Here is a 27,546-nt window from a genome sequence, read left to right as displayed (position 1 = left end):
CATATAACCTATGTACATCCTCCCATATGCTTTAAATCAACTTGAGATTTTTAATAATACCTAATACAGGGGAAATGCTACATAAATAGTTGTTATACTTTATTGCTTAGGGAATAATGACAAGTCAATATATGCTTAGTAGAGATGCAACTATTCATCTTTTTTTTTTTTTTCCAGGATCAGCAGTTGCTTGAATTAATGGACGTGAAACCCACGGACATGAAGTGCCAACTATATATAAAGAAATGTAGTTAGATACAAAGATGACTTTTTAAAAGAAAGTGTTAGAGCCACAGCTCTTTGGAAAAAACTAAAGCTGGACCAGTACTAAAATAAAATGTTTTTTATATTCTTGGTCTGAGAAAGATTTCTCAGCATATTAAAAAAGAAAGCAACCACAGAGAAAAAGATAGATTTTCATTTTAAAAGATAACCTGAATTTTTTTTAATGGAGAATAAAAAACCCTGTCAACTATACCAAGACACAAATGACTTACATATGAAATATACAGAGTGCACTTAAAATAATGATAAAGCAACCAAAAATATCATTATATGAAAATTTATGAAATTATGAAATTTCATATTTCACTATGAAAATTTAGTGCCAGTGTCAGTTAATAAATAAAATATATAAATATTACTCCAAAATAACCAAACAGAAAAAAAACATTAATTATTCAAACAAAAGAAAACACCAAAAAAAATCTAATAAATAAATAAACCATTTATAAAGAAAATTATACAACTTCACTGATGGGCTAGAAACAAGGCTTAAAGTAACATAGCATATACTTTTATGGGAAGGCTAAATATTTAAAAATGTCAATTTCCCAAAGTATAAGGTTCTACACAAATAATAGTTAACAAAATTCTAATCAAAATCCAAACAAAGTAACTTTTGAACATAACCAAAAAACCACTTATGTTTTTTGAGACAGCGTCTCACTCTGTGATCATCCAGGCTGCAGTGCAGTGGTGCAATCACGGCTCACTGTAGCCTCGACATCCCTGGGCTCAGGTGATCTTACCATATCAGGCCCAAGTAGCTGGGACTACAGGCAAGCACTACCATGCCTGGCAAATTTTTTAAATTTTTTGTAGAGTCAGGGGTTTCGTCATTTTCACTATGCTGGTCTTGAACTCCTGGGCTCAAGCAATCCACCCACCTTGGCCTCACAAAGTGCTAGGATTACAGGCGTGAGCCACTGCACCAGGCCTCACTTGTATTTTCTTAAGCAGAAGATCTTTATCTTTTGTTTCCCCAAATTCTTGTATCACCTAATACATTTAAAAAAGCAAATCTGTAAAAGTTTGCTTTCATGCAAGATGGAATAACAGGGACTGGGTTTACTCTCCCACCTGAGGACAAAAACAGAAAACAAAACAAAATATATAAAACAACAATTTCAAGACACCAAAAAAAGGCAGGGCAGGGCTGTAATTCCTGAGGTAGGAAATAAAAAACTAAGATGACTCTTACAATACACCATTTTACCACCTACAGGCAAGCTCTAGGCTACAATGCAAGAATAGAGAAGCCTCACACAGTCTGACAATTTTGGTGAGTTGAAAAGCTAAGCGTTTTGGGGTGTCAATGACAGGGGAAAGATGCTTAGAATTTGCAAGGCAGTGTTCCTGAAAAGAGGGAGCAGCAAAGAGAAAGGGGGAGAGAGAGAACAAGATTGTGCCCAACAGTATGCAGGAGCGTTTGTGTGCATATATGCTTTGAAGAAAGGTCCTCTTGAGTCTATGAGTGAGTACTGTGGATATGTGAGAACAAACCTAAGAGTCACAGAGGAAAGACGACATAATACATGGGGTTCTAGGTAGGGTCCTCAGGAATGTATTTCCTTAGTAACAAAATAAATTAGTCCCACACTAAAGTGCTGAACTTGTGTGAACACATTTAAAAGATAAAGCTAAAAATAATCAAATAGATTCCAATTAGCTAGACTATATGTTACAACAAAACCCAATACTACCTAAAGAGATGCAAAAGCTGGAACCCAGTGACATAAAATTCACAATGACATCAATAAAGAAACAAGCAACAACAACAAACGAGGTATGCAAAGAAACAGGAAAATATAATCCATAACCAAGAGAAAAATCAATCAATAAAAACAGACTCAGAACTATCAGAAGTATGGAAATCAACAGACAACAGTATTATAACAGCTATTTCTATGTATGTTTCATATGTTAAAGAAAGTAACAATAAATACGACCACAAGAGAGAGAGATAAAAAAGACCTAATGCAATGTTCTATCAAATCACATATGCAGACACATAAGGTCTGTTTGTTCCATTTACTAGTAATGTTAAGATTGGTGAGTAGCTTCAGACAGTGTCAACTTGATCCACCGTTTATAAAGTTTCCTCTCAATTTTCCACCTATTAGTTTCAGCATTTTTTTTTATCAGTATGTAGAGTGAAAGTGTTATTAGGGCTATTAAAATACATATTTTATATTTTGATCATTATTTCTGAATGTATTAGCTGTGGGGCACTAATATAAAGAAAAACTCTCAACTATTTGAGTTCCTAGAACTACTGTTTATATAAAGTGAATTCACTGTATATAAAGTGAATCCTAGAAAAAAGGTTCAGAAATATATTAATTTAGCAAGATTGAAGAATACAAGCACAATACCTAAAAATCAATTGTTTCATTGTATATTAGCAACAATCAGAAAATAAAATCTTTTGACTCCATTAAAAATAGAATAAAAATGATACATTTATCAAAATACATACAAGACTTCTACAAAGCTACAAATTGAAAAACTATGAAACAATGCTGAGAAAAATTGAAAAAGACCTGATTAAAAAGAGATGTATCTTGTTTATGCATTAAAATGGCAATTCTCTCCAAAGTGTTCTACAAATTCAATACAACCACACTAAAAATCCCAGAAAGTCGTCTTGGAGGACTGACATAATGACCCTAAAATTTACATGGAAATGTAAAGAGCCTAAAATAGCTCAAACTACTTTGGAAAATGAGAACAAAGTTGAAATATTTATAGTATCAGATTTGACACACTATTAAAGCTAGAATACTCAAGACAATGTGGTATTTGATCAACCTATAGATCAATAAAACAGGAAAGAGAGAACAAAAGGAGACCTGATTTTTGGCAAAGGTACCAAAGGAATTCAATGGCGTAAGATAATCTTCTCTATAAATGGTGGGGAACAACCAGATACCAATACAGAAGAAACAAACGCAGTGGGGAATGGAGCTCTTAATATAACACCATAAACAAACATTAATTATAAGTGGATCAGAGCCGGGCATAGTGGCTCACGCCTGTAATCCCAGCACTTTGGGAGGCAGAGGCTAGCAGATAGCTTGAGCTCAGGAGTTCGAGATCAGCCTGACCAACATGGCGAAACCTCGTCTCTACAAAAAACAAAAAAATCAGCCCGACATGATCGTGCATGCCTGTAGTCCCAGTTACTTGGGAGGATGAGGCAGGAGAATCACTTGTGCCTGGGAGGTCCAGGCTGCAGTGAGCCATAAGCATGAGTCATAAGCATGAGACTCTGTCTCAAAAAAGAAAAAAAAAAAAAAAAGGATCAAGGACACAAATTTAAAAATTAAAACTAAAATATAATAACAATAAAATTTTTGTACATGCCCTATATCAGAAAGTTCCCTTCTGTATGTCTAGTTGATTCAAATACTTTATCCTGAATGAGTTTTAGATTTTTACCAGATGCGTTTTTTTTTTCTGCACTTACTGAAAGGATCATGTGGTTTTTGCCTATTATTTTATTAATAAAGTATATCATATGAACTGACTTACAAATGTCAAACCAACCTTCCATTTCTGGGATAATCCCAACTTGGTCATGGTATAAAATACTTTAAATATAAACCAGGATTCCGTTTCCTGTCATTTGGTAACAATTTCTGCATGTATATTCATGAGGAATAATAATCTGGAATTTTCTTTTCTTGTGATCTTTGCCTACTATTGGCAGCAGTATCACTGGACTCACAGAAATGAGCGGAAAGCATTTTCTCTACCCTTACCCTAATACAAACTCTTTTGGAATGTAGGTAATAATGCTTCTTACGTTTGAAAACATTCAGCTGTAAAGTTATCTGGGTCTACACTGCTCTCTGTACTCAAAGTTTCTTTTTTTTTTTTTGAGCCTTTTTTTGTTATGTATGTCTTTGCAAGATTTGCCCAAGTTACTGATAGCAAGTTGATCATAAATTTCCTTTGTAGGCTGGGCGAGGTGGATCACCTGAGGTCAGGAGTTCGAGACCAGCCTGGCCAACATGGTGAAATCCCGTCTTTACTAAAAATACAAAAATTATCTGGGCGTGGTGGTGGGCACCTGTAATCTCAGCTACTCAGGAGGCTGAGGCAGGAGAATCACTTGAACCCAGGAGGCGGACGTTGCAGTGAGCCAAGATCATGTCACTGCACTCCAGCCTGGGTGACAAGAGCAAAGCTCTGTCTCTACAAAAAAAAACCCTTTGTAATATTTTTCTTTAGGATGGTAACGTCCCCTCTTTTATGCCTGATTTTGGAAATTCGCGTCTTTTTTTTTTTTTTTCATGGTCAGTCTAACTCAAATAACTTTTGAAAGAACCAACTTTGTTTCAATGATGTTTCTCTATTATTTTTCTTGTGTTTATTTCACTGATTTCCACTGGAACCTTTCTTGAGCTTGCTTTTGAGTATATTCTGTTCTTTTCATTCATAAGATGGAAACTTAAGATGACTGGATCAAAACCATTTTTTTCTCATAAACATGATCTAAATTTCCCTGAAAGTACTGCTTTAGCTGCATCCCATAAATTTTGATGTGTGTTCATTTCCACTGAGTTCAAAATATTTTCTTCTAATTTCTCTTGTGAAGTTGTCCTTGGTCCATTTATAAATATGTTATCTAAATTCTCATATTTATTTCTGATATTGATTTATAATGGAATTCCATCGTAGTCAGTGGACAAACTTCAAATGATTTCATTCTTTTCAATGTATTGAACTTGTGTTATGTTCCTAGATTATATGCCCTATCCTGGAGAATGGCCCATAAATCTTGAAAAAAAGATTATATATCAGATCAAAGTGGTTGGTAATACTTTTCAAGCTCTACCTTTACTAATTTCAGTCTAGTGGTTCTATTATTGAAAGACTTTTGAAATCACAAACTATAATTGTTGAACTCCTACTAATCCTTTCAATTCTGTCAGTTTTTACTTCATATATTTTGAAGCTCTGCTGTTAAATAGACAACAAAAATTGCTATGTATTCCTAATGTATTAATCCTTTTAACACTACGAAATTTTGCTCCTGGTCTCTAGTAATATTTCTTGTCTTAAAATCTATTTTGACTCAGGCTCTAGTTCTCTCATGAATACAGTTTGCCTGGTATATCTCTCAATCCTTTTCAACTTATTTGTGCTTTTACAGCTGAAGTGTGTTTCCTGTAGACAGCATATAATAGGATTTTGAATTGTCATAGAACCTGATAATCTCTTTTGATTGGAATATTTAGACTATGCACATGCAATGAAATTACTAACTTGTCTGGATTATGTCTACCATTTTCCTATTTTTTAAATGTCTCATCTGTTTTGTTCCTCTGTTCTTCCTGTACTACCATCATTTCTGTCAAATATTTTTGTTTAGTGTCCCCTTTCAATTCCTTTGTTGATTGTGTAAATGTTATTTTTGTTGTTTTATATTTTTAGCGATAAGGTCTCATTCTGTTGCCGAGTTGGAGTGAAGTGGCATGATCATGGCTCACTGTAGCACTAAACTCCTGGACTCAAGCTATCCTCTCGCCTCAGCCTCTTGAGTAGCGAGGACTACAGTTGTACACCACCACACATGTTTTTTGTAGAGACAAGGGTCTCCCTGTGTTGACAAGAAGATCTCAAATTCCTGGCCTCAAGTGATCCTCTGGCCTTGGCCTCTCAAACCACTGGTATTACAGGCATGAGCCATTGTACCTGGCTGATTTTTGTTATATTCTTGGTGGATCTGTGGGATTGCAATATGCTTCAGGAACAAGCAAAGGTGGTCCACTCTCACCACTTCCAATGAACACCATACTGGAGACTCTTGCCAGTACAATAAGGCAAGAAAATACATTAAAGGCATACAGACTGGAAAAAAAGAAATGAAACTATGTTTATCATAGTAGACTGATCGTGTAGATAGAAAATGTTAAGGAATCTACAAATATAAACTACTAGATCTAATAAAAGATTATATCAAGGTCACAGAATATAAGATCAATATGCAAAAACCAACTGTATTTCTATATACTGGCAACGAATAAAATGAAAATGAAATTAAGATACAATTCCATTCATAATCCTATTAAGAATAAAATATTTGGAAGTGATTTAACAAAAGTATAAGACTTATACACTGAAAAATACAAAATATCACTGAAAGAAATAAAAGATAAATATATGCAGAAGCAACCCATGTTCATAGGCTAGAGACACCATACAGTTAAGACTGCAGCTCTCCCCAAATTAAATCTACAGATTCAAATCATTTCCTATCAAAACCCTGACAGGCTTTATGGTATAAACTGACAAGCAGATCCTTAAATATATATAAATATACAAAAACCTAAAATAGCCAAAGCCATTATAAAAATGAACAAAGTTGTAAGACTTACTGGATTTGAAGTTACAATAAAGCTATAATAATCAAGATAGTCAGGACTGGTACCAAGACAGAAAAATATTTAAATGAGACAGAACAAATGGTCCAGAAAAAAACACACACATTTATGGTTAACTGATTTTGAATAAAGGTACCAAGGCAATTCAATGGGGGAAAAAAACCAGCCTTCTCAATAAACTGTGCTGGGTAAAATGAATATGCAAATATCCATATGCAAAAATACATATATAGAAACAAAACAAAAAATTAACTCACAATGGATCACAGACCAAAATGTAAGAACTAAATTTTAAAAATTCTAGAAAAAGCTGTAAGATTAAATAATCGTGAGGTTGGTTTAGTCAAAGATTTCTTCGCTATGACACCAAAAGTTCTATTCTCAAAAATAAACCTTAAATTATGTATCATCAATATTAAAGTTTTATGCTTCAAAAGACACTATTAAGAAGTCACAGACTGGCTGGGCACGGTGGCACATGCCTGTAATCCCAGCACTTTGGGAGGCTGAGGTGGGCGGATCACTTGAGGTCAGGAGTTGAAGCCAGCCTGGCCAACATGGTGCAACCCCATCTCTACTAAAAATATAAAAATTAGCCAGGCATAGTAGTGGGCACTTGCAATCTCAGCTACTTGGGAGGCTAAGGCAGGAGAACTGCTTGAACCTGGGAGGCAGAGGTTGCAGTGAGCTGAGATCACGCCACGGCACTCCAGCCTGGGAAGCAGAGCAAGACTCCATCTCAAAAAAAAAAAAAAAAAAAAAGCCACAGGCTGAGAGAAAATATATGTAAATCACATATATGACATAGAACTTGTATCCAAAATACATACATTCTTACTACTTGATAAGACAGCACAATTTTAAAATGGACAAAATGTCTGAATAGACATTTCACCAAAGAAGATACAGGAATGTCTAGTAAGCACATAAAAAGATCCCCTACATCCCTCATCACTACTGAACTACAAATCAAAATCACAGTAAGATACTGTTAAATATACCCCAGAATGGCAAATAATATAGAAGATTGTGAATACCAAGTGGTGGTCAGAATGTAAAATGGTACAGTCATTTTGTAAACAATTTGGTTTTATCCCAAGAAGTTAAACATGTACTTATATAACATAGCAATTCCACTCCTACATACCTATGATAAAGAAGTGAAAACACATGGCCATATAAAGCCTTTTATGTAAATTTTGATAGAAGCATTTTTGTGACAGCCCCAAATTTTTTAAATCTTCTGAATGGACAAAACGCAGTATCAACAAAGAATTAAAGACAATGTTGCATTTTTTTAAAAAATAGACATGCTAGAATTGATGTGTGCTAAAACATGAGTGAGCCATAAAAACACTATGCTACATGAAAAAACTAGATTAAAACTATACAACATATTCCATTTACAGAAAATAGCAGAAAATGTAAAATTCTCTCTCTCCAGAAAGCCGAACCGTGGTTGTCTGATAATGGAGGTGTGGAAAGTAGAGATTACAGAGGGGCAACCAGATAAAGGTCATCTATGAAAAATTTAGAGCTAAGATTATACTTGGTGAAAAGCTGAATGAATGCTTCCAACTCCCCATGTCTTCATACCCAACTACTTTTTTTTTTTTTTTTTTTGAGAGGGAGTCTCGTTCTGTCATCCAGGTTGGACTGCAGTGGTGTAATCTCCACTCACTGCAACCTCCGACTCCCAGGTTCAAGCAATTCTCGTGTCTCAGCCTCCCAAGTAGCTGATTACAGGTACATGCCACCACACCCAGCTAATTTTTGTATTTTTAGTAGAGGCGGGGTTTCACCACGTTAGCCAGGCTGGTCTCGAACTCCTGACTTCAGGTGATCCACCTGCCTTGGCCTCCCAAAGTGCTGGGATTACAGGTGTGAGCCACCATGCCTGACCCCCAACTACTTTTTAATTAATAGATTGAGAACAAGGATGTTTGCTCCACTCTGTCACAACAATGTACTATAGCTTTCCCCTAGTACAATAGGAAAAAGAAAAGGCATTCAGATCAGAAAAATAAGAAGTGAAGCTGTTTATTCACAGATGACAAGATCGTTTATGTACAAAAATACTAAAAAATATATAAAACAGCAATTAGAATAAGTGATTTAATAAGGTTGCAAGATGTAAGATGAGCATATACAGTATCTCTACACTGAAAACTGCAAAACATCATTGAGAGAAATTAAAGACCTAAATAAATGGAGTGATGTACCTCATTCATGGTTTAAAAGAACCAACTATTAACATGTTCACTTCTCCCTAAACTGGTTTATAGATTCAGTGCATTCCCAATCAAAACCCCAGCAGGCATTTTTGTTTTTAATTGACAAACTGATGCTAGAAATCATATGGAGCTGCATAGAACATATGAAAACAAATAACCAAAACAATTTTTATGAATTTGGAGGATCCATACTATAAAGTCCTTTGAGCTGGTTGCACATGGTCAAGCCACCATCGTGACATCCCCCACCCCACCCCCACCTTGTGATAATGTACTTTGTCATATTCTCCATCCTTGTGAATGTACTTTGTAACATCCTCCCAGCCCTTGAGAATGTACTTTGTAAACACCCATTCCCTGACTGCAAAAATTGCTCCTAACACCACCGCCTATCCCAAACCTGTAAGAACCAATGATAACCCCACAACCCTTCCCTGACTCCTTTCTTGGACTCAGCCCACGTGCACCCAAGTGAATAAACAGCCTTGTTGCTCACACTAAACCAGATCAGGTGGTCGCTTATATGGACGTGCGTAACATTTGGTGCCAAAAACCCAGGACAGGGGAACTCCTTTGGGAGACCGGTCCCCTGTCCTCACACTCCCTCCGTGAGGAGATCCACCTATGACCTTGGGTCATCAAACCAGCCAGCCCAAGGACCATCTCACCAATTTCAAATTGGTAAGTGGTTCTTCACACTCGGGTAAGCAGTTTTTTTGCTCTCTACCTAACCTCTCTCGCCTCCCTTCAATCTCTCTCCTTTCAATTTCAGTTTCTCTCCCCTCCTGGCAGAGACAAAAAGGAGACACACTTCATCCGTGCATTCAAAAACTCTGACCTCAGTTACTGACTTGGGAAGACAGTCTTCCCTTGGTGTCTGATCACCGCGGGGACGCCTACCTTGATCATTCACCCACATTCCCTTGGTGGCAGGTCAATTGCGGGGACAACTGCTTTGGCTGCTCACCCACATTACAGCCCAGGACTCAGTCAGGGATGCCTACTGGAAGCAGACCTCACACCCGGTCTGGCTTACAGTTTAATTTAGCAATTAGCTCTCCCCCACCTGCCCAACAATTTCCTCTTAGAGAGGTGGCTGGAGCTGAAGGCATAGTCAGGGTACATGTGCCTTTTTCTCTATCAGACCTTTCCCAAATCAGCCAGCGTTTAGGGTCTTTCTCATCAGACTCCACTAAATATATACAGTGTAGCTGCCCACCTCCATTTCTCCATGTCTCTACCTTCCTCTTTAAACTTACCTTCTCCACTATGGGCAACCTTCCGCCATCCATTCCTCCCTCTTCCCCCTTAGCCTGTGTTCTTAAAAACCTAAAACCCCTTCGACTAACACCTGACCTAAAACCTAAACGTCTTATTTTCTTCTGTAATACCACTTGGCCCCAATACAAACTCGACAATAGTTCCATGTGGCCAGAGAATGGCACTTTCGATTTGTCTATCCTACAAGACCTAGATAATTTTTGTCGAAAACTGGGCAAATGGTCTGAGGTGCCTTATATCCAGGCATTTTTTACACTTCGCTCCCTCCCTAGCCTCTGCTCCCAATGCAACTCGTCCCAGATTTTCCTTCTTTCTCTCCCATCTGCTCCTTTCAGTCTCCGCTCCAAGCTCAGAGTCCTCTGAATCCTCCTTTTCCACTGACCCCTCTGACCTCTCTCCTTCTCCCCTTGCCACTCCATGCCAGGCTGAATCGGGTCCCAATTCTTCTGCAGCCTCTGCTCTCCTACCCTATAACCCTTCTATCACCTCCCCACCTCACACCCGGTCTGGCTTACAGTTTAATTTAGCAATTAGCTCTCCCCCACCTGCCCAACAATTTCCTCTTAGAGAGGTGGCTGGAGCTGAAGGCATAGTCAGGGTACATGTGCCTTTTTCTCTATCAGACCTTTCCCAAATCAGCCAGCGTTTAGGGTCTTTCTCATCAGACTCCACTAAATATATACAGCAATTCCAATATCTAACTCAGTTCTACAATTTAACCTGGAGTAACTTAAATGTCATCCTGACCTCTCCCCTCTCCCTAGAAGAACAAGAAAGAGTTTACTTTCTAGCCCAGTCCTACGCAGATACCCACTGGCTTCATGAGCCAGGCTTCCAAGAGGGCACCAGGGCAGTTCCCCGAGAGGATCCCCATTGGCAATACCAGACGGACTCCCCATGTAAAGACAGGCAAGATTACATGGTCTCCTGCCTAGTCGAGGGGCTCAAAAAGGCAGCATACAAACCTGTTAATTATGACAAGCTAAAGGAAACTACCCACGGTAAAGATGAAAACCCAGCCCAGTTCATGGACCGCTTAGCAGCTGCCCTTAAACACTTTACAGTCCTAGACCCAGAGGGGCCAGAAGGTTGCCTAATCCTTAATATGCATTTTATCACCCAATCCTCTCCTGACATTAGGAAAAAATTCCAAAAGTTGGATTCCGGCCCTCAAACCCCACAACAGGATTTAAACAACCTCACCTTCAAGGTGTTAAGTAACCGAGAAGAAGCCGCCAAGAGGCAACGTATCTCTAAATTACAGCTACTTGCCTTCACTGTAAGACAATCCACAACCATCTTACCTTTAACCTCTAAACTGCCCTCAATCATTCCTTGGCCCTGGCCACTCTAACTTTGGGAGACATATATAGTTTAAACGATAATAGCCCTTCCCCAAAACTAAACCGTTTTTGTAAAGCTAACGAAAGAAAGACCACCAGATTACAAGGATGAGGAGCCTGAATTCTGCTAAGGTGTACACATAAATGATTACCAGTCATTATTCCAAAAGTCACAAGATTTGCAACTCAATTACTCCTGCAAGTAACAGTGCTATTATAGAATTTGAGATTGGCCTTTTGAGATGTCTTTTCAGGTTTTTAGCATTTCTGATGATTCATTAGTGGCCACCAGGACCCACAGACCTCCCACTGACCAGTCCTGTGGCTTCACCCAGAATCCAGATTCCCTGGCCCACCAAACTGTCCTTAAAAAATCCTAACCTCCAAATTTTGGAAGAGATGAATTTGAGTAATAACTCCATCTCCCACATGGTGTGGCCAGGCTTGTGTCAATTAAACTATTTATTACAATGCCACGGTCTCAGAGAATTGGTTTTGTCTGCACAAGTGGGCAGGAAGAATCCACTGGACAGTTACAGTAATAAACAACAGGAGTTTACAACAGGCACACACACACACAAAACTTAAAGAGATACTTTATTAAAGAAAAAACAGAAAGCAATGGCCAATAAGCATAAGGAAAAGTGTTCACCATCATTATTCATCAAAAACATGAAAATTAAAACTGGCACACACACGTGGATATTTGATTTACATAAAAAGTGGTAATGAATGAGTGGGAAAAGGACATCTAGGTATCCCTATGGAAAACGACTCAACATTATACCATGCCCAAAACTCAATTCCAGGTAGACTACAGATTTAACTGTGAAAGGAAAACAAGAAAAGTTCTAGAAAATAAGAAGAAAAAAAAAATATATATATATATATACACACACACACACATACACACACACATATCTCCATGACCTTGTGAAAGCAAAGTATCTTGAGCCTCCCAAATCACTAAGCTAAAGGGAAAAGTCAAGCTGGAAACTGCTTAGGGGAAAGTTGCCTCCCATTCTATTCAAAGTCACCCCTCTGTTCCCTGGGATAAATGCATATCTGATTGCCTCCTTTGGAGGGGCTAATCAGAAACTCAAAAAAAAAAAAAAAATGCAGCCAGCTGGGCACAATGGCTCACACCTGTAATCCCAGCACGTCGGGAGGCCGAGGCAGATGGATCACCTGAGGTCATGAGTTCAAAACCAGCCTGGCCAAAATGGTGAAACTCCATCTCTACTAAAAATATAAAAATTCCCTGGGTGTGGTGGCGGACACCTGTAATCCCAGCTACTTGGGAGGCTGAGGCAGGAGAATAGGCTGAACCCTCAAGGTGGAGGGTGCAGTGAGCCAAGATCGTGCCATTGCACCCCAGCCTGGGCGGCAAGAGCAAAACTCTGTCTCAAAAAAAAAAAAAAAAAAAAAAGCAACCACTTGTCTCTTATCTACCTATGACCTGGAAGCCCCCTCTCTGTTTCAAGTAGTCCTGCCTTTCCAGACTGAACCAATGCTAATCTTACATATGTTGATTGAGGTCTTATGTCTCCCTAAAATGTGTAAAACAAAACTGTGCTCTGACCACCTTGAGCACATGTCACAGGACCTCCTGAGGCTGTGTCACAGGCGCACGTCCTCAGCCGTGGCAAATTAAACTTTCTAAATGAACTGAGACCTGTCTCAGATTTTTGGGGTTCACAACCTCAGAAACAGAAAAGACAAATTTTTCTACATTAGAATTAAGAGCTCATGTTCATCGAAAGACACTACTAACAGAATGAATACGACAATGAATAAGACAGAGTGGGGAAAAGTATTTCCAACAAAAATAACCAAGGAAGGTTTCTTATTCAGAATATATAAAAAATGTCTACATCTTGAAAACAAAAAGACATCTTATTAAGAAAATAAGGAAAAGACCTGAGAAGTCACTTTACAAAAAAAGGTCATTCTAGACTGGGTGTGGTGGCTCAAGCCTCTAATCCCAGTACTTTGGGAAGCCAAGGCAGGCGGATCACTTGAAGCCAGCAGTTTAAGAACAACCTGGCCAACATGCAGAAACCCTGTCTCTAATAAAAATACAAAAATTATTTGGGCATGGTTGGGCGTGGTGTCATGCACCTGCAGTCCCATCTACTTGTGAAGGTGAGGCAGGAGAATCGCTTGAACCTGGGAGGTAGAGGTTGCAGTGGGCCAAAATTGGGCCACTGCACTCCAGCCTGGGTGACAGTTCTGCAACAGCAAAAGAAACTACTATCAGAGTGAACAGGCAACCTACAGAATGGGAGAAAATTTTTGCAAGCTACTCATCTGACAAAGGGCTAATATCCAGAACCTACAAAAAACTCAAACAAATTTACAACAAAAAAACAAACAACCCCATCAAAAAGTGGGCAAAGGATATGAACAGACACTTCTCAAACGAAGACATTTACGCAGCCAACAGACACATGAAAAAATACTCATCATCACTGGCCATCAGAGAAATGCAAATCAAAACCACAATGAGATACCAACTCACACCAGTTAGAATGGCGATCATTAAAAAGTCAGGAAACAACAGGTGCTGGAGAGGATGTGGAGAAACAGGAAAACTTTTACACTGTTGGTGGGACTGTAAACTAGTTCGACCATTGTGGAAGACAGTTTGGCGATTCCTCAAGGATCTAGAACTAGAAACACCATTTGACCCAGCCATCCCATTACTGGGTATATACCCAAAGGATTATAAATCATGCTGCTATAAAGACACATACACACATATGTTTATTGCGGCACTATTCATAATAGCAAAGACTTAGAACCAACCCAAATGTCCATCAATGACAGACTGGATTAAGAAAATGTGGCAGAAGTGGCGCCAAGATGGCCGAATAGGAACAGTTCCAGCCTCCAGCTCCCAGCGTGAGCAACACAGAAGACGGATGACTTCTGCATTTCCAACTAAGGTATCGGGTTCAACTCACCGGGGTGTGTCAGATAGTGGCTGCAGGACAGTGGGTGCAGCCCAATGAGCGAGAGCCAAAGCAGGGGAAGGCATTGCCTCACTCAGGAAGTGCAAGGGGGAAGGGAATTCCCTTTCCTAGCCAAGGGAAACTGAGACACACAACACCCGGAAAATCAAGTCACTCCCACCCTAATAATGTGCTTCACCAAGGGTCTTAGCAAACCGCACAACAGGAGATTATATCCCGCGCCTGGCTCAGAGGGTCCCACGCCCACAGAGTCTCCCTCATTGCTAGCACAGCAGTCTGAGATCTAACTACAAGGCAGCAGTGAAGTCAGGGGAGGGGCGCCAGCTATTGCTGAGGCTTAAGTAGGTAAACAAAAGGGCCAGGAAGCTCAAACTGGCTGGAGCCCACTGGAGCTCAAGGAGGCCTGCCTGCCTCTGTAGACTCCACCTCTGGGGACAGGGCATGGCCAAACAAAAGGCAGCAGAAACCTCTGCAGATGTAAATGTCCCTCTCTGACAGCTTTGAAGAGAGCAGTGGTTCTCCCAGCACGGAGTCTGAGGTCTGAGAACGGTCAGACTGCCTGCTCAAGTGGGTCTCTGACCCCTGAGTAGCCTAATTGGGAGACATCACCCTCTAGGGGCGGACTGACACCTCACACGGCTGGGTATACCTCTGAGAGGAAGCTCCCAGAGGAACGATCAGACAGCAACATTTGCTGTTCAGCAATATTCACTATTTTGCAGCTTCCAATGCTGATACCCAGGCAAACAGGGTCTGGAGTGGACCTCAAGGAAACTCCAACAGACCTGCAGCTGAGGGTCCTGACTGTTAGAAGGAAAACTAACAAACAGAAAGGACATCCACACCAAAACCCCATCTGTGTGTCACCATCATCAAAGACCAAAGACAGATAAGACCACAAAGATGGGGAAAAAGCAGTGCAGAAAAGCTGAAAATTCTAAAAATCAGATTGCCTCTCCCGCTCCAATGGAACACAGCTCCTCACCAGCAACAGAACAAAGCTGGACCAAGAATGACTTTGACAAGCTGAGAGAAGAAGGCTTCCGACGATCAAATTTCTCCGAGCTAAAGGAGGAACTACGAACCCAGCGCAAAGAAACTAAAAACGTTGAAAAAAAATCTGAAGAATGGCTAACTAGAATAACCAATGTAGAGAAGTCGTTAAATGACCTGACAGTGATGAAAACCATGACACGGGAACTACATGACAAATGAACAAGCTTCAGTAACCAACTCAATCAACTGGAAGAAAGGGTATCAATGATTGAAGATCAAATTAATGAAATTAAGCGAGAAGAGAAATTTACAGAAAAAAGAGTAAAAAGAAATGAACAAAGCCTCCAAGAAATATGGGACTATGTGAAAAGACCGAATCTGCGTCTGATTGGTGTACCTGAAAGTGACAGTGAGAATGGAACCCAGTTGGAAAAGATGCTGCAGGATATTATTCAGGAGAACTTCCCCAACCCAGCAAGGCAGGCCAACATTCAAATTCAGGAAATACAGAGAATGCCACAAAGATACTCCTTGAGAAGAGCAACTCCAAGACACACAATTGTCAGATTCACCAAAGTTGAAATGAAGGAAAAAATGTTAAGGGCAGCCAGAGAGAAAGGTCAGGTTACCCACAAAGGGAAGCCCATCAGACTAACAGCGGATCTCTCAGCAGAAACTCTACAAGCCAGAAGAGAGTGGGGGCCAATATTCAACATTCTTAAAGAAAAGAATTTTAAACCCAGAATTTCATATCCAGCCCCACTAAGTTTCATAAGTGAAGGAGAAATAAAATCCTTTACAGACAAGCAAAGGCTGAGAGATTTTGTCACCACCAGGCCTCCACTACAAGAGATACTGAAGGAAGCACCAAACACGGAAAGGAATAACTGGTACCAGCTACTGCAAAAACATGACAAATTGTAAAGACCATCGATGCTAGGAAGAAACTGCATCAACTGACAAGCAAAAGAAGCAGTTACATCATAATTACAAGATCAAGTTCACACATAATATTAACCTTAAATGTAAATGGGCTAAATGCTCCAATTAAAAGACACAGACTGGCAAATTGGATAAAGAGTCAAGACCCATCAATGTGCTGTATTCAGGAGACCCATCTCACATGCAGACACACACACAGGCCCAAAATAAAGGGATGGAGGAAGATCTACCAAGCAAATGGAAAACAAAAAAAAGGCAAGGGTTGCAATCCTAGTCTCTGATAAAACAGACTTTAAACCAACAAAGATCAAGAGAGACAGGGAAGGCCATTACATAATGGTAAAGGGATCAATTCAACAAGAAGAGCTAACTATCCTAAATATATATGCACCCAATACAGGAGCACCCAGATTCATAAAGCAAGTCCTCAGAGACTTACAAAGAGACTTAGACTCCCATACAATAATAATAGGAGACTTTAACACCACACTGTCAACATTAGACATATCAACAAGACAGAAAGTTAACAAGGATATCCAGGAATTGAACTCAACTCTGCACCAAACAGAACTAATAGACATCTACAGAACTCTCTATCCCAAATCAACAGAATATACATTCTTCTCAGCACCACATCGCACCTATTCCAAAACTGACCACAGAGTTGGAAGTAAAGCACTCCTCAGCAAATGTAAAAGAACAGAAATTATAACAAACTGTCTCTCAGACCACAGTGCAATCAAACTAGAATTCAGGATTAAGAAACTCAATCAAAACCTCTCAACTACATGGAAACTGAACAACCTGCTCCTGAATGACTACTGGGTACATAACAAAATGAAGGCAGAAATAAAGATGTTCTTTGAAACGAATGAGAACAAAGATACAACATACCAGAATCTCTGGGACACATTTAAAGCAGTGTGTAGAGGGAAATTTATAGCACTAAATGCTCACGAGAGAAAGCAGGAAAGATCTAAAATTGACAACCTAACATCACAATTAAAAGAACTAGAGAAGCAAGAGCAAACACATTCAAAAGCAAGTAGACGGCAAGAAATAACTAAGATCAGAGCAGAACCGAAGGAGATAGAGACACAAAAAACCCTTCAAAAAATCAATGAATCCACGAGCTGGATTTTTGAAAAGATCAACAAAATTGATAGACTGCTAGCAAGACTAATAAACAAAAAAGAGAGAAGAATCAAATAGACGCAATAAAAAATGATAAAGGGGATATCACCACCGACCCCACAGAAATACAAACTACCATCAGAGAATACTGTAAACACCTCTATGCAAATAAACTAGAAAACGTAGAAGAAATGGATAAATTCCTGGACACATACACTCTCCCAAGACTAAACCAGGAAGAAGTTGAATTCCTGAATACACTAATAACAGGCTCTGAAACTGAGGCAATAATTAATAGCCCACCAACCAAAAAAAGTCCAGGACCAGAGAGATTCACAGCTGAATTCTACCAGAGGTACAAGCAGGAGCTGGTACCATTCCTTCAGAAACGATTCCAATCAACAGAAAAAGAGGGAATCCTCCCTAACTCATTTTATGAGGCCAACATCATCCTGATACCAAAGCCTGGCAGAGACACAATAAAAACAGAGAACTTTACACCAATATCCCTGACGAACATTGATGCAAAAATCCTCAATAAAATACTGGCAAACCGAATCCAGCAGCACATCAAAAAGCTTATCCACTATGATCAAGTGGGCTTCATCCCTGGGACGCAAGGCTGGTTCAACATATGCAAATCAATAAACGTAATTCATCATATAAACAGAACCAAAGACAAAAACCACATGATTATCTCAATAGATGCAGAAAAGGCCTTTGACAAAATTCAGCAGCCCTTCAGGCTAAAAACTCTCCAATAAATTTGGTATTGATGGAACATATCACAAAATAGTAAGAGCTAGTTACGACAAGCCCACAGCCAATATCATACTGAATGGGCAAAAACTGGAAAAATTCCCTTTGAAAACTGGCACAAGACAGGGATGCCCTCTCTCACCACTCCTATTCAACATAGTGTTGGAAGTTCTGGCTAGGGCAATTAGGCAAGAGAAAGAAATCAAGGGTATTCAGTTAGGAAAAGAAGAAGTCAAATTGTCCCTGTTTGCAGATGACATGATTGTATATTTAGAAAACCCCATTGTCTCAGCCCAAAATCTCCTTAAGCTGATAAGCAACTTCAGCAAAGTCTCAGGATACAAAATTAATGTGCAAAAATCACAAGCATTCTTATACACCAGTAACAGACAAACAGAGAGCCAAATCAGGAATGAACTTCCATTCACAATTGCTTCAAAGAGAATAAAATACCTAGGAATCCAACTTACAAGGGATGTAAAGGACCTCTTCAAGGAGAACTACAAACCACTGCTCAGTGAAATAAAAGAGGACACAAACAAATGGAAGAACATTCCATGCTCATGATAGGAGGAATCATTATCATGAAAACGGCCATAGTGCCCCAGGTAATTTATAGATTCAATGCCACCCCCATCAAGCTACCAATGAGTTTCTTCACAGAATTGGAAAAAACTACTTTAAAGTTCATATGGAACCAAAAAAGAGCCCGCATTGCCAAGACAATCCTAAGCCAAATGAACAAAGCTGGAGGCATCACGCTACCTGACTTCAAACTATATTACAAGGCTACAGTAACTAAAACTGCATGGTACTGGTACCAAACAGAGATATAGACCAATGGAACAGAACAGAGCCCTCAGAAATAATACAACTTTCTACAACCATCTGGTCAATCTTTGACAAACCTGACAAAAACAAGAAATGGGGAAAGGATTCCCTATTTAATAAATGGTGCTGGGAAAACTGGCTAGCCCTAAGTAGAAAGCTGAAACTGGATCCCTTTCTTACACCTTATACAAAAATGAATTCAAGATAGAGACTTCAATGTTAGACCTAAAACCATAAAAACCCTAGAAGAAAACCTAGGGACACAGGCATGGGCAAGGACTTTATGTCTAAAACACCAAAAATAATGGCAACAAAAGCCACAATGGACAAATGGGATCTAATTAAACTAAAGAGCTTCTGCATAGCAAAAGAAACTACCATCAGAGTGAACAGGCAACCTACAGAATGGGAGAAAATTTTTGCAATCTCCTCATTTGACAAAGGGCTAATATCCAGAACCTACAAAGAACTCAAACAAATTTACAACAAAAAAACAAACAACCCCATCAAAAAGTGGGCAAAGGATATGAACAGACACTTCTCAAAAGAAGACATTTATGCAGCCAACAGACACATGAAAAAATGCTCATCACCACTAGCCATCAGAGAAATGCAAACCAAAACCACAATGAGACACCATCTCACACCAGTTAGAATGGCGATCATTAAAAAGTCAGGAAACAACAGGTGCTGGAGAGGATGTGGAGAAACAGGAAAACTTTTACACTGTTGGTGGGACTGTAAACTAGTTCGACCATTGTGGAAGACAGTTTGGCGATTCCTCAAGGATCTAGAACTAGAAACACCATTTGACCCAGCCATCCCATTACTGGGTATATACCCAAAGGATTATAAATCATGCTGCTATAAAGACACATGCACACATATGTTTATTGCGGCACTATTCACAATAGCAAAGACTTGGAACCAACCCAAATGTCCATCAATGACAGACTGAATTAAGAAAATGTGGCACATATACACCATGGAATACTATGCAGCCATAAAAAATGATGAGTTCATATTGTTTGTAGGGATGTGGATGCAGCTGGAAACCATCATTCTCAGCAAACTATTGCAAAAACAGAAAACCAAACAGTGCATGTTCTCACTCGTAGGTGGGAATTGAACAATGCAAACACTTCGACACACGAAGGGGAACATCACACACTAGGGCCTGTTTTAGGGTCGGTGGGGAGGCGGGAGGGATACCATTAGGAGATATAGCTAATGTAAATGACGAGTTAATGGGTGCAGCACACCAACATGGCACATGTATACATATGTAACAAATCTGCACGTTATGCACATGTACCCTAGAACATAAAGTATAATAAAAAAAAATGTGGCACATATGCACCACAGAATACTATGCAGCCATAAAAAAGGATGAGTTCATGTCCTTTGTAGGGACATGGATGAAGCTAGAAACCATCATTCTCAGCAAACTATCACAAGGATAAAAAACCAAACACTACATGTTCTCACTCATAGGTGGGAATTAAACAATGAGAACACTTGGACACAAGAAGGGGAACATCACACACCAGGGCCTGTCATGGGGTGGGGAAAGGGGGAAGGGATAGCATTAGGAGATATACCTAATGTAAATGTCGAGTTAATAGGTGCAGCACACCAACATGGCACATGTATACATACGTAACAAACCTGCACGTTGTGCACATGTACCCTAGAAACTTAAAGTATAATAAAAAAAAAAAAAAAGTCACTCTAATGAAAATGTATTCATCAGCAGTCATTCAAATGCAAATGAAAACTATAATAAAATGGAAAAGAATGACTGAAATTAAGCAGCCAATAACTTTAAAAAGACTTATACTACTAAGTGTTGGTTAGAATGTGGAACAATAAGAACTCTCACACACCACTGGTGGGTGTGTAAATTAGTGCATCAATTTGGAATGCAACTTGGAATTAACAAAGCTTAATGTAGGCACACCCTGTTGTTGAGACAGTCAAGTGTAAAGGGGTTCCCAGAAAAATTCTAACTGGCCTCCACACTGGGAGAAACACACACAGGAGTGGAGCCACAGAAGTTTGTGCCCTTTGCTGTGAGGAGGAGGTTGGCCCCTCCTCTTCCTGCGTGGTACCTGGGATTCAATGTGCCAGGTGGGAAGCACACTAGCAGAAACTCTGGTTTTGCAGAGAATCCTTGCTTCCCCTTTTTCCTTTTTGCCCAATAAATTCCAATATTCTCATCCTTCAAAGTTGCTGTGAGCCTAATATTTCATGGCTGTGTAACAAGACCCGGCTCTTAGCTGAACTAAGGAGGAAGTCCTACAACACTGTGAGCCAACAATTCCTTGTTAGGTATATACAGCAGAAATGCATCCACATGTGCATCTAATATACAAAAATGTTCACAGCTGCATTACTTATAATAGCCCTCAACTAAGGTGTACATATCCACAGGCCAAAACTCTTCAGACATACAAGACTGATTAAAATTTAGGAAATTGGTGTTGAGGAAAGGTAAGAGAGTAGATTTAAGAAAAGGCATGAAGCTGCTTCTAGGTAATGACAATGTTCAATTTCTTGATATGGGTAGTGATTAGGCAAACATTCGATATATAGTATTCACTAACATGCAGATTTATGTTATCTGCACTTTTCCCCATATTATATTTCACAATAAAAGAGCAGCTTTTCTCTTTGACTTAGTGATTTGGGGGTCCTAAGATTTATTTTCCTTTCACAAACTCATTCACACAATTTTTGCTTCCCCTCTCAACAACTCTAAGCTCTGCTGGTTTGGAGGCTTAGTGTACAAAAGAGTGTTGCTTCTACCAGTAAACACAACAATGGTTCCACTGAACTAGACTTCCACCCAGTCATTAAACCAACAGGCAGCAAAAGAGGTTAGTCCACTGGCCCATATGACTGATTCCAATTAGCAAAGGAATAATGGATTACTGCACAAAATGTAGGTAAGAGAGACTACATGTGGAACTTAGGCCATTCTCTTATGTTCCTGTTAGTACTTCCATGCCCACTATTAAAGATTAATGGGGCCAGGTGTGGTGGCTCACACTGTAATCCCAGCACTTTGGGAGGCCAAGGTGGGTAGATCACTTGAGGTCAGGAGGTCAAGACCAGCCTGGCCAACATGGTGAAACTCCATCTCTACTAAAAATACAAAAATTAGCTGGGTGTGGTGGTGCACACCTATAGTCCTAGCTACCTGGGAGGCTGAAGCAGAGGGATTGCTTGAACCTGGGAGGCAGAGGTTGAGGTGAGCCAAGACTGAGCCACCGCACTCCAGCCTGGGCAATAGATGAGAATCTGTCTTTAAAAAGAAAAGAAAAGATACAATAAAGATTGGTGGAAAACAGTCAGGTGAAGTGGCTCACACCTGTAATCCTAGCACTCTGGGAGGCCAAGGCAGGCAGATCACTTGAGGTCAGGAGTTTGAGACCAGCCTGGCCAACATGGTACCCTCTCTCCACAAAAAATACAAAAATTAGCCGGGCATGGTGGTGCACGCCTGTAATCCCAGCTATTTTGGAGACTGAGGCAGGAGAATCGCCAGAACCTGGGAGGCAGAGATTGCAGTGTGCTGGGATCACATCACTGCATTCCAGCCTGGGTGACGGAGGGAAGACACTGTCTTTTTTTTGTTTGTTTTTTTTTTTGTTTTTGTTTTTGTTTTTTGAGACGGAGTCTCGCTCTGTCGCCCAGGCTGGAGTGCAGTGGCGCGATCTCGGCTCACTGCAAGCTCCGCCTCCTGGGTTTACGCCATTCTCCTGCCTCAGCCTCCTGAGTAGCTGGGACTACAGGCGCCCGCCACCGCGCCCGGCTAATTTTTTGTATTTTTAGTAGAGACGTGGTTTCACCGTGGTCTCGATCTCCTGACCTTGTGATCCGCCCGCCTCTTTAAAAAAAAAAAAAAGGTTAATCAAAAACTACAGCCACCAAGAAAGAGGCAGGACAGTTGAAGACACATCAAAATTAAAGTTTTGTTCCAACCACAAAGTAAAGGACACAGAACAGCTGAAGTTTTACTTGAGGCAAGAAATACTGAATGGGTAGTGAAAGACAGATATCAACAATAGCCTTGTGTCCAATTATAGAAACAAGGACTGTAGTAGCTTTTTATATTTTCTCTTAGATTACTATATATATAGTATAAGATACTGAAGGTAAACTTTACAAGGTAGTCTTTAGTTAACAGAATATTCAGAGGCACTATGACAGATTATATACAAATATAGCTAGCAATGATTGTTATGGTTGTGTGTCTCCTTATTTGGGCGAGATGGTAAGAACTTCATTTGTATAAAGGACAGTTGCGTTTTGTTAGGTAGACACAGATCGCTGAATGGAATTTCAAATGTGTTTAGAAGCATTCATAAGGAAGCTGAGCAGCCAGGGGAGTGGACTGTGACAGTTATTTACTGCCTCTCCAAACATACTGGCTCTGGCTCTCAGCTTCAAATCTACCCTTTATTGCCCTACTTTGTGGTAAGGATGTGAATTGTGCAAATATTCTTCTTTGCTAGCTGAAAATGTTGCAGGTTTGTCAGCAGAGGGTGCTAGAGGAACACTGCAGTAAGAAAGTCTTTCCTCTGCAACTGGGGGGCTTCTGTTTCCTGTCCCCAGCTTCAGGGGCCATCTGCATCCTGGTAAGGGGGGTCTCCTACGTGCCATTCCTGGCCAGCAGTTCCCTTCCCCTTCCTGCCAGCCTTGACCAGATGACTGTGGAGCAGCTCTGTCCCAGAGCAATCCAGTGAACGTCTCTGCTATTTACTGGGCTGCAACTAAGATTCTTCAACAAAGTCGGAACTCTAGTCATGAGGAAAGGGTCTCCCTTTCAAATTTGTTTTGTCCTTGGGAATTTGCCCTCAGCTGTGGGGTATTCTGCTTTATCCTTTTTAGTAGCTCATCCCTTGAATTAGTTTAATTTTAAAATTAAACTTTACCTGCTCAGGCCAGGTGCAGTGGCTCATGTCTGTAATCCCAGCATTTTGGGAGGCCAAGGCAGGCAGATGACTTGAGGTCAGGAGCCTGAGACCAGCCTAGCCAACATGGTGAAACCATGCCTGTACTAAAAATACAAACATTAGCTGGGTGTGGTGGCACACACCTGTAATCCCAGCTATTCGGAAGGCTGAGGCAGGAGAATTACTCGAACCCAGAAGGTGCAGGTTGTAGTGAGCCAAGATCCTGCCACTGCCCTCCAGCCTGGGCAACAGCAACTGTTTCAAATTTAAAAAATAAAAAATTTAAAAAAAAAATCAAACTTTACCTGTTCCAATTATGCTGTGGTTTCTGTATTCTGTCTGAAGAAGCCAAAAATTATTTGATGCTTAATATATGCTAAGCATTATTCTAGGCAGTTTGTTATAGTAACTCACTAATCCTAAAATTGAACGTACAGTAGCCTATTATAAATTTTTCACACAAAAGATACAAATTCATTAATCAGTATTATTCTTTAGAATAAAATTCCATAATCATGTTTGCTGTAAAGTTTATGATTACATTAATGCATACCATGACTTTTTCTAAAATCTCATTCTATTTACTTAAAAAGATAAACTTCATTGTCTTGATCACAAACTAGTAATGAATTATTGCAGTTGATTAAGGGCTACTAAATGTCCTCACAGTAAATTCTTGACCATTCAGAACACAGCAGGAGTGTTCAAAAGAAAAATACTAATAATCTTTTTTTTTTTTTTTTTGAGACGGAGTCTCATTCTGTCGCCTAGGCTGGAGTGCAGTGGCCAGATCTCGGCTCACTGCAAACTCCACCTCCCGGGTTTATGCCATTCTCCTGCCTCAGCCTCCCGAGTAACTGGGACAACAGGTGCCCGCCACCACGCCTGGCTAGTTTTTTGTATTTTTTAATAGAGACGGGGTTTCACTGTGTTAGCCAGGATGGTCTCGATCTCCTGACCTTGTGATCCGCCCGTCTCGGCCTCCCAAAGTGCTGGGATTACAGGCTTGAGCCACCGTGCCCGGCCTATAATCTTAAACTATAACTGTAGGCAAATCAATCCAGCTTATTCAGTTCTCAGGGGCTAAAAATACAAATTCATTAATGTGAGATTCACAAATACAGGGAAAAGGAACAATGGCCAAAAAGCTCAAAAAAACCAGAACTACTATATATTTATAAATGCAGTCAACTACATGTGTTATTCAACTAGTCAATTAGCACATTTCATGCAAAGGCCAATGATGTAAAGTTTCAGGAGTCAAGGCATGACTTCTAAAATATTTAAATCGAGATGTCCCATATCCTGATATTTATGTTAAATAGTTATGCTACTAAATTAACTACAATCGGAAGTCTTACTTTCAAAGCCTAGAAATTTCTTCTTAACATTATGGGAAAAAAGTCACTAAAAATTACATTTATATGTCACTAAAGCATACGTTGAGGCCCCAAAATCTTAATAATTACTAACAGAATTCCACAACTGACCTTCTTTCCACCGCCCTTCTCTTTTATGTAATAGTTATGATAATAATTAACAATTATTTTTAACTGCCAGGTACTGTTCTAAGAGCTTTGTATAGAGTAAGTCATTTATTTCTCAGCATTAGCCTATGCTATGAAAGAAGTTGTATTATTATGATCATTTTACAAATGAACAAAGTAAGGCACAAATAAATTAATCTGCCCAAGAAATAGTACAGCAGATATGAACTCATGGAGTCTGGCTCCAGAATGTGCCCTTATAGACTTCTGTTGAAAGCATCTGTAGTAGTTTCCTAACACCTCATGACAATACTTAAGTAGGTACCACTATTATTCCCATTTTTCAGTCAAGAAAACTAAAATTTGTCCCAAGTCACATAACTAGTGATGAAATCAGAATTGTAATCTAGTTGATTTACTACAAAAACCAATTTCTTAACTATTACATCACCTCTCTACATCCAATAATAGCAATGTATCAAAAACCCATTAGATAAATCAGCTCAAATCATACATAAAACTAATTTTTTCTTTTTTTTGGAGACAGATTTTCGCTCTTGTTGCCCAGGCTGGAGTGTAATGGCATGGTCTCGGCTCACGGCAAACTCCACCTCCTGGGTTCAAGCAATTCTCCTGCCTCAGCCTCCCGAGTAGCTGGAATTACAGGTATGTGCCACCACACCCGGCTAATTTTGTATTTTTAGTAGAGATGGGGTTTCTCCATGTTGGTCAGACTGGTCTCGAACTCCCGACCTCAGGTGATCCACCAGCATCAGTCTCCTAAAGTGCTGGGATTACAGGTGTGAGCCACCACACCCAGCTCCCATAAAACTAATTTTCAAACAGGAAGAAGATATCATGTCATGGTGTAAGCTTACAGATTATACCCCCAGAAATACAAAAGATTAACTGATTCCTGCCAAGTATTTCCAATGGTGCCAACAAGCAAAGACATTTAAAAGATGTATCACCTACTGAAAGAAAACATACATCCTATACAAAATAGTTTAATATTAACTTTGCCTGCCATATGTACTAAGCAGCAAATGTGAACGTACCTGCAAGGAGGCAAGACCATGGAGCCTTTCACAAGCACAGATCCAGAAAGTAGGATATACCAACATCTGGCAATCGTTTCTGAACTGTTTAAATAAATAAGTAAATAAATGAGTAAAATAACATACATGTTCATATGTACATGAATTCAATATGAAATATATTCTGGTAATAGTACAAATAATTAAAAATTAAGTAACACTACTTAGAAATTTGGGATATTTTGCCTGTTGCCTAAGGTTTTATATAGACCACATTTACCTGAAATAAAAGTATAATCACTATCTTAAGATACATACTATAAAACACCAATACTTAAAGTGAATAAAGTACTTTGGAAATACAATTTAGCAAAAAACAACAATCATTGTTTATACTGTTCCTTGAAATAAATTTCAGTTTAATTAAAGCTTTAAAGCTAAGAAAGCAATTAACAAACACGTTTCCTAGAAAAAAAGAAAACAGAGAAGAATTATATCACACTTGTAGAAGAAAATAACATTTAATTCTGAAGTATATTAGCCCATACAAGTTGAAACTTGAATACAACAAAAAGATGAACAGAAAATAATTCTCAAATGTGATATGATTAAAGATAATACCTGTAATAGGTACCAGTACTCACAGAAATGCATTACTATTTCAAGTAGTAAATGAACAAAAGATAAAAACAGACAATTCTTAACAGGTACACAAAACACACAGTCACTAGTAAACAGAAAATGCAAATGAAAACAATTCTAAAATACCAAATCCACACATAGTATCCATTTTACAGAGGCTGTGATAAAAATTTATTCACTGCTTACTAATACTGCAAATCAGAATCACCACAACCTTTTTTCCAAATCAATATAGGAATCCACAGCACAA

At 39.3% G+C, this 27,546-nt stretch overlaps 1 protein-coding gene across 17 annotated transcripts in view; it reads right to left on the bottom strand.

Moving 5' to 3' along the window:
- The window catches only part of LOC105467197 (Rap guanine nucleotide exchange factor 6), a 218,735-nt gene that overhangs the window by 146,244 nt on the left and 44,945 nt on the right, over positions 1-27,546 (bottom strand). For 16 of the 17 annotated variants that reach the window (XM_071097788.1, XM_071097791.1, XM_071097790.1 and 13 more), the window contains one exon: positions 26,676-26,759. In XM_071097788.1, coding sequence (XP_070953889.1) covers positions 26,676-26,759 — 84 coding nt within the window. Of the gene's footprint in view, positions 1-1,169; positions 2,622-26,675; positions 26,760-27,546 lie in introns of those variants that run through there. The other variant, XM_071097796.1, reaches the window with a different exon arrangement.

Source organism: Macaca nemestrina, chromosome 6 (genome assembly GCF_043159975.1).
Source record: "Macaca nemestrina isolate mMacNem1 chromosome 6, mMacNem.hap1, whole genome shotgun sequence".
NCBI classification, from domain to species: domain Eukaryota; kingdom Metazoa; phylum Chordata; class Mammalia; order Primates; family Cercopithecidae; genus Macaca; species Macaca nemestrina.
This window is presented reverse-complemented; position numbering and strand designations above follow the sequence as displayed.